The sequence below is a fragment of the Carassius auratus genome, chromosome 37 (genome assembly GCF_003368295.1).
Source record: "Carassius auratus strain Wakin chromosome 37, ASM336829v1, whole genome shotgun sequence".
Lineage (NCBI taxonomy): Eukaryota > Metazoa > Chordata > Actinopteri > Cypriniformes > Cyprinidae > Carassius > Carassius auratus.
The window spans coordinates 16365788-16379254 of record NC_039279.1 but is presented as its reverse complement, the minus strand read 5'-3'; the positions used below and the strand labels follow the sequence as shown (position 1 = coordinate 16379254).

At 36.9% G+C, this 13467-nt stretch overlaps 1 protein-coding gene and 1 non-coding gene across 3 annotated transcripts; both read left to right on the top strand.

Annotated features, from left to right (window-relative positions):
* Positions 1-101: 101 nt before the first annotated feature.
* On the top strand, positions 102-13467 carry LOC113056376 (kinesin-like protein KIF22). 2 transcript variants are annotated; one of them, XM_026223129.1, is made up of 13 exons: positions 102-262; positions 429-624; positions 1452-1579; positions 1840-1994; positions 2385-2594; positions 5332-5725; positions 5809-5929; positions 6895-7015; positions 11023-11197; positions 12075-12163; positions 12693-12914; positions 13006-13065; positions 13190-13467. In XM_026223129.1, the coding sequence occupies exons 2-13, from the start codon at positions 431-433 to the stop codon at positions 13217-13219; spliced, it is 1899 nt and encodes a 632-aa protein (XP_026078914.1). In that variant the 5' UTR covers positions 102-262; positions 429-430; the 3' UTR covers positions 13220-13467. The 2 variants fall into 2 exon arrangements, with proteins under 2 accessions (XP_026078914.1, XP_026078915.1); XM_026223130.1 differs by lacking the exons at positions 12075-12163; positions 12693-12914; positions 13006-13065; positions 13190-13467 and adding an exon at positions 11366-11601.
* LOC113056567 (small nucleolar RNA SNORA30/SNORA37 family) lies at positions 2633-2769 on the top strand. The gene has a single exon (XR_003277714.1). It is a non-coding gene; the product is annotated as a small nucleolar RNA SNORA30/SNORA37 family (small nucleolar RNA).

Sequence of the window (13467 nt, the reverse complement as noted above, 5' to 3'; positions counted from 1 at the left end):
ATGATGGCGTCACAACGCTTTTGTTTGAAAGAAGGAGGCATGCGCATTGATTCGGGTGCGCTGATTGGTTAAATCTAGTGAAGGGGCGGGGTTTTCATCTTTTGAAAGTAACCGTGCTTTGCCTTTTGCCCGACAGACGCCATTGTTTGAGGAGTTTAGTGGTGATGTACTGACTAAAACTAGTTTATCAAAAATCTTATATTGTTCCAGAGAACAGATAATATACGCCGAAACGTGGACTAACAGTTACATAACACATTAGGTAAGTTTAATGTATTTGTTTTATTATTATGTCCGTGTGTTGCTTTTGGAAAGTGAACACGTCAGTGCGTCACGGAGTTAAACATTCAGAAAACTCGAGTGTATTTCCATCCAGTGTTTTTATGAGCGTGTTTTTGATGATGAAGAGTCTAATGGTTTGATGTCAGGAATGGCACAGCGTGTTGCTGTGAGCGATGGAGCTGCTGGGTCCAGACGGACCTCTCGGGTTCGAGTGGCGGTTCGGCTCAGGCCCTACATGGAGCCGCAGGATGAGAAGCAAGAAGGGCCCTGTGTCAGGGGTTTAGGGCCCCAGAAATTGGAGATCGTCAACTGGAGGAACGCCACTGAGACGCTTCAGTACCAGTCAGTCATGATCCTTCAAGTTTGCACTTTAGTGTTTCTGTCTCCTTCATTATTGAGCACTTTTAACAGGTCATGGTCTCGGTGCAGTAGATCATGATTTGGTAGCTGGTGCTGATATCAAACTTCTCTTGATTAAAATCCTCTGGCTTTAAACATGCCTGCGTGGATTATCACGAAGAGATACACATAAAACACTAAAGAAGAAGGCTTTTACTGTTTACATGACCAATTTTGGTTGATTTAGGTCCATTTAGAAAATAATGTAATACAACAATATTTTACAGTAGTTTCTTCTTTCCTCAGTGGATTTGATTCTCAATGTGTGTTTTTAACATTTGAGATTATTTTTATAAAACTTTTTTTTTATAAAATTCTATTTTTATAAAACAATTCCAGGCAGGTTTCTAAATTTTTTTTTTAACTTTGTTAACTTTTGACTCGATTTGTCAACCGCATTGAGCTTTATTTATTGGTTACGTTATATTTTTCTGCAGGTTTTTTTTTTTTTTTTTTAAGGTGATTGCATCCTTTTTTCTTTTTTTTTTTTTCTTTAAGTACAAAAGTATTACAAATTTATAGCATAAAATGTTTAATACATGCAAAATAAAATACTTTTATATTTATAGGTCCTATGACATGAAAATTTCACTTTATGATGTTTTTTAATATTAACATTAATTCCTCAGGAGACATAAAATAAACACAAAGAGAAAATAATCCACATCATGGGACCTTTAAGTGTTTTTTCTTATTGTAGTCTTCAAACGATTTATTTTCGCAGTGATTAATTTAAACTTTGTTCATAAACCCGGTAAATTGGTTTGTAGGTTTGATGTGTTTCATGGTGAACAGTCCACACAGCAGGAGGTGTTTCTGACCTCGGTCAAGCCCATCCTCCCTCACATCCTTCATGGTCAGAACGCCAGTGTCTTTGCTTATGGACCCACTGGAGCAGGTATGACTCTTTGCTCTGTGTCGTCTTTTCCTCTGCAGGTGATATTCCTGTTCTGGGTGTCTGTGCGAGATTTTCGGGGCTGGTAAACTTTTGATAATGGATTTAATGGATAAAAGCGATGTCGTTATCATCTCAGTGTAAACTATGACATTTCTGTATGACATTCCTTTAGTAACTCGTGTGATGTGATTCTTAGGATTATTATGAAGTGCCGTTATATTATCAATTCACAATTTAGAGACCCCTGTTCATTTCCTCAGGAAAGACCCACACTATGCTTGGCAGTCAAGAGCAGCCGGGTGTTATTACCAGAGCCGTGAAGGAGGTCTTCAGACTGGTTGAATTTCAGAAAAAGGATCTGGATGGTTGGGAATACTCGGTTGGGATGTCTTACCTCGAGATCTACAATGAAAAGGTCAGAGGTTTTGAGAGCATTTATTTCCTTGGGTTTTCAGCAGCCATTAGTCCATCTTCAGTGCCGCATGATCCTTCAGAAATGCTTATGTCACTTAAGAAATATTTATCAATTGTTGAAAGTTTTTGCTGGTTAATATTTCAGTATTCTTTAAATAGGAACAAGGGAACATCTTTTATATGAAATTCTACATTATTTGAAGCATATTCTACATTTTCATTATTTACCATACTGTCACTTTTGATTAATGCTTCCATGTTAAATAATAGTATTAATAAAAAAAGCTTACCTCAAACTGTCGAAAGGTAGTTAAGTATAAATATACAGGTGCACATGTAACCCATTTCGGTGGCAGCTGCGTTGGAGTATTGATGTACTCTGTGTCTGTAGGTGCTGGACCTGTTGTCCCCGGGTTCTCAGGACCTGCCCATCCGTGAAGACAAGGACAGAAACATCCTCATTCCCGGGCTAACACTCACACCACTCTCATCCTTCACCGATTTTGACACTCATTTTATCCCCGCGAGTCTAAACCGCACCACGGCCTCTACGAAACTCAACCAGCGCTCCAGCCGCAGTCACGCTATCCTCCTCATAAAGGTTTGAACCTGCGCACTTCTCTTCATTCTAGCTCTTCTTTAGCACTTTAACAGGTCCTGGTCTCTGTGTGGTAGACCATGATTTGGTAGCTGGTGCTGAAATGAAATCTCTCCATCAAACAAATACCACAGACTTTTACAGTGTCTGCTGGTTGTATTTGGAAGAGAGAACACTAGTCATTAAAAAATAAAATGTACTATATAATACAGAATTTCTCACAATTTGGATGACTTAATCAAAAGTAGGGCACTACACTTAAAGGGGGGGTGAAATGCTCGTTTTCACTCAATATCTTGTTAATCTTGAGTACCTATAGAATAGTACTGCATCCTTCATAACTCCAAGAAGTCTTTAGTTTTATTATATTCATAAGATAAAGATAGTCTGTACCAATTTTTCCCGGAAAAACACGACCGGCTGGAGGCTGAAATTGAACAAGAGCAGCATCAGCAACGACGTCTCTATGTGGTAAGGTTTACATGTGGAAAGTGCAGTTTGATGACAACATCGCATGTTGTTTACTTGATGTGCTTACGCGCCGATAGCTAAGTTAACAACACAGAGATATTTGAAGCAGTTTTACTCACCGCCTGCGGTTCCAACACACGATCGTGACCCTTTTTCGTTGGGACTGCATTATACTTAAGAAATAAACGATGTGCAAATCCGGCGTCAAACTGGGCCTTGTTTGTAAAACAAGCATCTTCGAAATGCAGGGAACAAACAAAAACACTTGCACAACTCCGTTGATGCTCTGTAAAAATAAACTCCATCCGCTGGTCCCTTAATGCTGTTTCTCTTTTGGTAATCTGTGCAGGGTTGTCTTGCCCTGGCAACCAAAAACACACTTCTTTTGTGACTTTTCGCGACGCTCTCGCTCTGATCAGGCTGTGCTCAGCCTCTCTCTGCTCTGCTATACGGGAGCGCACGCTCTTCCAGCAGAAGAGCGCGCACTTAGCACCCATATAAGGAAATTCCGCTCCATCTAACGTCACACAGAGCCATATTCGGAAAAAAACTTTCCGAAACCTGTGACAAACCAGAAGGAGTATTTTTGGAACAAAAATACTCCTTCAAACGTACAACTTGAAACTTTGAAACTTTGTCCATGTTTAGCATGGGAATCCAACTCTTTAACAGTGTAAAAAACTCAGTATGCATGAAATAGCATTTCACCCCCCCCCCTTTAAATTATTTGTGCGTTAGACTAGTGACTAAATATTAAAGCACAATAGTGCTAGTTAAATATGAAGTCTGCATCAATAAAAAAAAAACGTCAAAATAAGTTATAGCTGCATTACAATAGAATGTGTGTGTCAAAATAATAATAATATACATATTATTATTATTATTATTATTATTAAGAAATGTTTATTATTTTTAAGAAATGGCAAATTTAGTTGCCATGTTTTCATTTAAAACGTAAACCTCTGGTGGGCAGCACTTTGTTTGCCAAAAAATTAAAGGAATTGTTCAAGTTTAATTTAATGCATTTTATAGGCCACTGTTATTATAAAAGTTTATTAAATAGTTAGTTTTATGAATTCAACTAATTTAGCCATCTTTTTTTATTAAAATTAATTCATTAAAAGAATTAAAGACAAATAATGCTATCTACAAAGTTGCAGCGCTGAAAGCAATCAGAAATATTGTCTTTTAAGGGTCTACAATGAGCTTCTTCCAGGGTCTGTTACATCACAAACCCAGATAACATGCAAAAAAGGGTGTGTGGCCATGTTGTACTGCTATAGATAAGAGGAAGAGAAAACTAGATGTGTACGGGAAAAATTTGTGCATATGAATTGTGATTCTGTCTTCTGTAATGGTTTTAATGGATTCACAAGTTTCAAACCAATGTTCTGAAGCAGCGGTTGTTAATACTGTTCCCCATGTCGCTCTGCAGCTCTCTCTCTCTCTCTCTCTCTCTCTTTCAGTCTCTCTCTCCCCCTCTCATTCAGATCAGCTCCAACAAACTGTTCCATTTATAGACTTATTTCACATAGCTATGAGAAGCTTTATATATGGAAACGTGTATGGTTGCCGTGCTGTATTAAAGCTTTAATCAGAATAAAACTGTATATTAAAAACAGAAGCAGTTGCATTTACAAACACAGCGTATCTAAAAGTATGAGACCACAACAAACAAACATACCATTTAAGAGCCGTGCTTTCACAGGTTCTGCACGATCCTCTCCATTAATATTCTCTGCATCTCAATCAGGCTCAAATTGATAAGCAATATAGAGAACGTCATTGTTTACGATACAACCGGAGCACATTCTGAGCTTTAGAGGGGCGGGGTGTTCAGACGCGCTCGAGGCGGTTTAGCCAATCACAACGCACTGAGCCAGCTGACCAATCCCAGTCCCTCACGTGTTATTCATGATAACAGGAAATAAATCGAGGTGTTTTTTTCAGAAAAGGGACAGAACGGTGTGGAATAAAGGTAAATTATTAGAAAAAATAAGCTTAAAAAACAATGAAGCAGGAACATGTTAGACTGCACCCCATAAACCCAATCAACCTCTTTCATTGAAATTCAGTTGGTCAATCAGTTGACTTTATTGGCCATTCTTGTTGTTCAATTTATTAAATTGTAGTTAGGCATTAAAACAGAATCCAGAAAAATTCAGGCAGAGTTTGTGCAAAAATAAAACTGACTTTATTGGGTCCTATAAAGTTACCAGTCCTCTTCAAAAGACTAACAATCACATAAATGCGTTTGTTTTTCTCTCAGGTAGTGAAGTCTCAGCGTGGGCCGCCACACAGACAACAAACAGGAAAGCTGTATTTAGTTGACTTGGCTGGTTCAGAAGACAACCGGCGCACAGGAAACCAGGGCATCCGTCTGAAAGAGAGTGGAGCCATCAACCTGTCCCTCTTCACCCTCAGTAAAGTGGTGGACGCTCTGAACACAGGGGCCGGGGGCCGCGTGCCCTACAGAGACAGTAAACTCACCCGTCTGCTGCAGGACTCTCTGGGTGGTTCGGCCCATTCGGTCATGATCACAAACATCGCGCCGGAGTACAAATACTACTTTGACACCTTCTCAGCCCTTAACTTCGCCGCCAAGTCTAAGCAGATTGTCAATCGGCCATTTGTCAGGGAAACCGTTTTGGCTCCTACGATTAGTGAGCAGTGCAGTATTATTATTATATTTCTCTGGATTATAATGAAAGGGTATGTGGTGATAATTTTACCCCTTCACTCCTAGCTACTGTAAAGAGAACCGGAGAGGAACAGGAGGCTGGAGGTTCTGGTGAACATCAGAACAAAAAGTCTAAAGAGGGAAAGAAAGCTGAGCAGTGTCCATCACCTCCTATACATCCACACAGGTACGACAGCTTGCTAGAACAGGTGAACTAGTTTATTGTGTGAGCACTTTAACAGGTCTTGGCTTTGTGCTGTAGGCCATGATTTGGTAGCTGGTGCTAAAAGGAAAACTCCCTATGACAAAGACCACAGGCTAAATGTGCCTCACTGGACATGAGTAGGGAGGACACATGTACTGTAGTGCTGGACGATCAAGCCATAATTCTGAATAGCTGTCAAATTCATTTCATTTTGAACTGGGGAAGATGAGTTAACCCACGAAAAGTAAGACTAATATATCAACCTTAATGTTAAGTAATTTAAAATTGCTTACCGTTATTTTTAATCAACAAGATTTTTAATTAATACTTTTATTCAGTAAGGTTGCATTAGTAAGATCAAAAGTCACAGTAAAAAGACATTTTATCATATTAGAAATGGTTCTTATTTCAAGTAAAATAATGTTTTAAACTTTCTACTCCATAATATAATGTCTAATTTTAAGGTGCATTTTCCACAAAAATATAATAAATACTAAATAATGGGATTTTATAGTTGATATTGATATTATATATTTTTTCCTTCACAGTGTTGCTTAGAAGGTGCACTAAGTGATTTTTGTGAAACTGTTGATATCTGAAAGCACCTAAACAAACATGCCCATAACCCACCAGGACCTCGCCCCTGTTTCGATAACTCCGCCCCACACGTACACAACCCTGGCAGTGACGATAGGTGATCTACGATGCCTCCCAGATTATTTAAGCAAAAGCCAACACAGAAAAGTTTTGTGAAAAAGCAAAATCAATGTAAAATCAATGTAAAGCAACCTCTTCATCCAATTCCCTTGCCCTTCTGGAGTTCTCGCCAGCGCTGGAAAGCAATATTTCCGCGGGTCCTTTCTCTTGCCTGATCATAGCCCGGTATACATGTGAATCTGATGCTGTCTGGCTGGTGTAAATGTGCTTAAAGTTGAAATGTCTTTCAGTTCACCTGATTCATCGGTTCTGGAAAGACTCCTGGCCCTGGAGAAGATGATGATGGGCTCTGCTGAGATGGAAAGACTCAACCTGCTCAAAACTGTAGCACAGTCCCGTAAAGAAATACAGGTATCGTACGCACTCTTTCAATATTTGAAACCCTCGACATTGCAAGTAAATCACTTGCATATGCAACCAAATCTTACTCTGGGCGACTAAATTTTTAACTACAGTTAGCCATTGGCTAATAGATTCTTAGATTTTACTCGCCAGTATGTGTGTGTGAGAGGCTTATTAGTTTAACATTAGGGCTGTCAAAAAAACAATTGACAAATTTTTTATATTTGTCTAGTTTAGTGTTCTTTAAATATATTGCGGGAAATGAGAGCATCAATGTGGAGATGTTTACGTCAAAACTGAATCCAAGCAGTTAACAAGAATGCATATTCATCACATTTTCTAGGAGGACAGCGTTGCACTCTTGTCTCGCTCTAGAGCGCAGCATGTTTAATAAGCCATATACAATTTATGTAAGTTCAACTTTTAAAAAACATGTCTCAAGACTTTAAGGTGGTTTTCCCCATCCCACTGTATCTCATGGTTTTAAATGAAGAAGGTAGCCTACTTTTGTGATTTTGGTTTTCGGACCTTTGAATTAAAATATACATACGTGCATGGTGCTGTTTTTTTTTTTCTTTTTTATAATTGTTTAAGCAACTTATGTTTTCAATGTAAAGTAATGTTCATCTGGATAAACCATGTGCATTATCTCACTAGGTTTTTTACGTAAATAAATAATAAACCTTTGCCAACACGGGAGAATACATAAACCTATGGCTAAATATGTCATGTATTGTGCAACGCGATTTCATTGTGGCCAAATATAAATATTTTAGCGATTTTTAAACATTGCTTAATCACACTGTAAAGTGGCTTTTGGCTATTGAAAACAATAACCGTAACTATCTGAAATTAACAGCAGTAACTGCACAGTAATTAGGCTACATTCAATACAAACTTAGATGATAAAAACATCAGCATTTAGCTTGTTTTTGAATTGTGTTGAAACTACATAGAACTGGCCTTAAATGAAAAGATTAACTGTAACCATGTGAAATTAAAAAGTAACTGCATTGTTCTACAATCCATCAACACAATCAACACACATTCAATAAGATGTTTCTTAATCAGCATTCAGTATTTGTTTTAGTTTTTAAATTTGGTTTTACATTTAAAAAAAAGTTTTACCAGTGAAAATAATAAAGTATGCTATATAAATGAATTATTCCAAAAATGTTAAAATAAAATAATGTTGGTGCGAATAAAACAAAAATGTAAAGCGTTTCATTCATCCAATTTAAAAAAAAAAAATAGAGTAATGATTCGCATCTATATTTTTTTACTTGAGCCAATGAAAAATAACTATTTGCTCAAGTTAAAAAAATATAGATATGAATTATTACCCTAAATTCTTTCATTGAATGAATGAAATACTTTTTCTCAGTGTGCTACAGCAGGTGATTTTTATATCAAATAAAGTCTATGTATTTTTAAGGTAAAATAAAAATAATCATATACAGTACTGATGTTTACTTCTCTTTTCAAACATGTTTGCACGTTATATATAAAAAAAAAAAACATTTTCGTTTTGTCACAGTTTAGTTGGTTTCGTTTCTCATCCAACACGTGAGAAGTTGAGCTAAACATCTCTTCACTGTGAATTAAATAGGCGCGGACAGGTACAGTACGCTCGCACAGGGAAAGGAACTATTTGTGTGTCAGTACACCAGCTGCTGTTTTCTTCCTGCTATCTGTGCTGTGCCTCAGACGTGAAGCTCTGCACTTCAAGTTCTGAACGTCTGTCGTTTCCAGCGCACAGATTTAGAAATACTTCCACACAAATTACGTGATGGCAAATGATTTCAATGTAGTCTGTGCACGCGTGCGCACTTCCGGAAAAACCAGCCAAAAAAGACCAAAAACCGGGCGATTGCCGATCGCGTATTTTAAGCAAAAACCCGTCGGTTCCGATTTATGGCCAGTCAACCAGTGCATCCCTATATAGGCATATTTCATTATGTATTTTTACAATAGTTTTTCAATATAATCAAGTAATTACTTGATAATTATTTGATATTTTATTTGAGCCAATTATTTTTGCCTCCATCGTTAGTTTAGATATAAATGGTCATACTAAAGCCTGGTTTTCACTTGGGTCCGTTTGTGTTACTAAAAAAATATCAGATTACTTGATTACCAAAGTGATCATTAGTTACAGCCCTATATTAGTTAAAATATTTCTAAATACAACTGCATAACTTTTTCTAATTAAATGACAAATATTTTGTCATTTGAAAATTTCTTAAAAATAGTCAGAGGTGTAAAATACTTGAGTAATTTTACTTGATTAGTGTACTTAATATTATTTTGGGGGATTTGTACTTTACTCAACTACAATTTAAACTGACTACTTGTACTTTTACTTGATTACATTTAAGAAAAAAAACTTTGCTTTTTACTTACAATTTTATTTCATCTTAAAGTACATTATATTTTTATTTTATCTTAAGCACATTAAATATGGTAAACAGAAGGTCAAACGTGTGTGCTTGACGTGAGAACTAATGATCATTGTTTTCATGCATCAAACACACACATTTCTGCTTCAATTATGACTTTCATCAGGTAAATATCTGGCTTCAAAAGTTCACCATCAAATCTGAGGAAGCATATTGAGGTAGCAAAGTTGTTTTCCCGCCCCTAAAAAGTGAATTTTGAATCATTAAGTAGGAATAAGGACTGTCAGGGTTTATCTTTTTAATCGTAATAATTGCATGCTTCTCATTAATCTAGTCACAAATAATTATTCATCAATATTTGCTAAGAAAAAAGCTTTAAATGCCCCAAATAAACATTTAAAAGATCAGTTGTCCTTTTAGACAGTGACATTAAATAGACAACACAAATAAAGTAGCCTTTAAAAACTTTTTTAAAAATGTCATTTTTGGATGTCCCATACACTTGCATTATATAAAAGATTTTTTTTTTCTTCCAAAACTCTTAGTTTGTGTTCATCTGATAAATGAAAGTCATATAGGATGACATGAGGGTGGAAATTGAGTTTCCTTTTAATCCCTTACCCTGTATTTTGTTTTTTTATTTTTGGTGTTCCGCTGTTTCATTTTAATTGCTGTTTGACCTGTGCCATTGTATTTTTTCATTCTCTCCCTTTAACCAATCTTCTGTATTGTCTGTCAGAAAAAAAAGTACTTCTACTTTTTTAATACCTTGAGTACAATTTAAAGTTGTACTTTTTACTTTTACTCAAGAATGATTTTGACCAGATACCTGTACTTTTTAATGGAGTAATATTTTCACGGAGTATTTATATATATATATATATATATAAATTTTTTTTTTTTTACTCCATATAGTACCTCTGAAAATAGTATTAAAATATTGTCTTGTTGTAGTGAACCAAGTATCTGTATTTTGTCTCATCTGGTGAGCTTAGAGTATTTTCACACCCCTAGGGTTGAGAAAGCTCATAATATATGATATAGCTCATAATTTTCCAAGTGTATGATATAGCTGTCATTCTTCAGGTCAACTATATATTCATGAAAAAGAAAATCAGTTTGAATAAAGTAAGCAATATCTTTGCCATAGTATTCTTTCAAATGTTAAAGTTGCCAGAGTCATTGCTTGCTTCGCATGTGCTGCCCTGCCTCCAGAATTTTTTATATATTTTGTTTTAACCCCTGTATAATTATTTATTTGTGTGTGTGTAAAAGTATATTAGTCTGGCGACTAAACAAAAAAATTTACTAGCCAATGGCGATTATATCACCAAGGTGTGCATAGAGGGCTGATTTGGCTCTATTGCTTCGTCAGAACAATATTTCTATCTCAATTTCAGTGAATTGAAAGTTTGAAAAATGCGAGCTGATCATCTAAGCAGTTTCTGTGAAATAGGCAGCAGTGGGACAAACATTCTTCCTGCTTGTTGTTAATCAGATTGGGCCAGATTACTAATACCAGCTGCAAACTGTACATGATCATGATTGCTCAGTTTGGAAGACCTCTTCCCATCAACCAGTGGGTGATTTCAAATACGTTCTGCCGTCTTCCCATAGATGTTGAAGGAGAAACAGAAGGAGCTGGAGGACAAAGCAAACAAGTTTAACAAGCAGAATGAGAAAGAGTCCAAAGATGCACTTCTCTTTAAGACAGATCTTCCCCTTCTGCACAGAAAACAGTCTACAGTCGCCAAACCACGCAAACAGCAAGCGGTTGTCACACCATTACAGGGTTAGTTGTGGTTAACTTCATCCTTCTAGTCCTCCTGGGACACTTCATGCACGAGAACGCAGTATTGATTTAAGTGGTTTAGTGTTTAATTACCCTTTTTTCCTGCTCTTTCCTCTCTGCCTGTTGACTTGTGCTGTTAGTATGCTGTATGTTTCTGTGATGCTACAGCTTTGTCCTTCAGGGCTCAAAGCTTTTCCGCTCTGTCCCCGCTCTCATCCTGCTGCTGTCAGCTTCTGTGCTTCCAGATGGAAAACTGAACTGATACGTTAAAGAGTGCATTTCCTGGAAATCTAAATTTAGCAATCGTTCACCCAAAAAATGAAATTTTGTTGAAAATGTACTGGCCCTCAGGCCATTCAAGATGTTAAGTTTTACTTCATCAGAAAAGATTTTGAGAAATTTAGCATTCCACCTCTTGTTCCCCAATGGATGCTCTGCAGTGAATGGGTGCCGTCAGAATGAGAGTCCAAACAGCTGATAAAAAACATCCCAATCCACACCACTCCAGTCTATCCATTATTGTGTTGTGAAGACAAAAGCTGCATGTTTTTAAGAATATGCACGGTTTATAAGCAGAAACATTTTGTGAGAGACAACAGGGTACTGGATGATGAACTAATATTTTGATCAGAAGCAACTGTTTAAAGTTAGAAAGTCTGAATTCTGACTTGCTGATTTTTGTACAAAAATGCAACTTTTCATATCAAGAGCAAGTGGTGTAGTGCTAAATTTCTCCAAATCTTTTGAAGAAGCTACAAACTCCTCTACATCTTGGATGGCCTGAGGTTGAGTACATGTACAGCAAATTTCATTTTTGATGAACTATTCCTTTAAGCACAACATTTCAGCCGTTTCTTCCTGTCCAAACACATCTCAGTCTCTCAGGTGCAGCCGTTGCAGCAGTGTGCTGTGGTGTGTAAACCCTCTCAGTTCTTGGATAAGAAGAAGAAACGTGTCCAAACTGAGGTCAGTGTGCTGCTGGTTGTTCTTTACACGTGCATAAAACAATATATAATAATAAATAATGCTCTGACCAGGAGTTTGGGTCCTATAAAATAATTGATATTACAGGGATACAGATTCAAATGCCAGTTAAAAAAAAAATCTCTCTCTGTCTCACACAAATTTCTTCAATACGCACTTTTGAGATTTTAATATTTGTATAAGCAAGTATACAAACTTCAGTACAGTGAAAATATATATAACTTCTGTAAGTTGGAACATGAACAAAATTAGAAAAAATCATGTATTGGGTTTTGCTGCCTGGTGAAGAAGTAAAATCATGTTATGACAGTTATGGCCAGTAGATGGCTGAAGTTTTCTATGCATCCAGTTTAATAACTACATATGCATTTTTTTTTTTAATAATCTCTTTATGAACTTAAAGTTTGAACTCAATGGAGGGACAGAAATTTCTCTGGTTTCTTTAAAAGCTGCCAAGTGATGGTATATTGACCGTAACAGATTTTCCTTGCACGTTTGACATGATTCAAAGGTTGGTCAGGGGAAGGAGAACGGAGGTGTGGATCCTCCCTCAGCTGTTGACGTCAACTGGGAGTCCCATCTGGATTCAGCGTTACTAGAGCAGTCCAGGAGGAAGATCCTGCAGACGCTCAACTCCGGCTCTCTGAAGGATCTCAAGAGCCTGCAGCTGATCGGAGACAAGAAAGCTAAATTAATCATGGGCTGGAGAGAGATTCATGGGGACTTCACACAGGTAGAAGTCTGGCTCTTCACCTGTGATGTGCCAAACTTTGACATGAGGCTCATTTCATAATCAGGTTTCTCTTTATTTTCCTTGTGTGTAGGTGGAAGACCTGAGGCAGATCGAAGGCATTACAGTTAAACGTTTCTCTTCTTTCATAAAGGTTTGTGGTTTGTGTCTAATGTGGATCGTTTAATAATGTGTCTGGAGGAAAGCACACTACATTGTGATTTAGCAGTTTTCCTTTATCACACACCATTTCAATTATTTCTTTTTCCCCCTCACAGGCCAATATTCTCAGCAGTATGGGAAAGTGAAGTGCATGAGCCACTGTGCTGAAGACGAGCATTTGAACACTTTTTCTCGTTTTTAAGATTTTCTTACAGATTTTAATGCGTGTAACATTTTGTACAGCTTTTTTTTTTCCTGTGTATACTTGACTTCTTTTTTTCCATGTTTTCTGTCATTTTTGAATACTATTTTTCCTTTTTAGTATTTACATTTTTTTTTTTTATGAACTTATGTATCATGTGGCACCAAATAAATGCCACCATCACTAAATGAA

Bases quoted from the DNA above. Each gene is read 5' to 3' on its own strand.
- LOC113056376 (XM_026223129.1), top strand. From the start codon at position 431: ATGGCACAGCGTGTTGCTGTGAGCGATGGAGCTGCTGGGTCCAGACGG. The intron at 2,595-5,331 runs GTTTGAACCTGC...TTTTTCTCTCAG, and splicing joins ACGCTATCCTCCTCATAAAG to GTAGTGAAGTCTCAGCGTGG. The intron at 12,915-13,005 runs GTAGAAGTCTGG...CCTTGTGTGTAG, and splicing joins TTCATGGGGACTTCACACAG to GTGGAAGACCTGAGGCAGAT.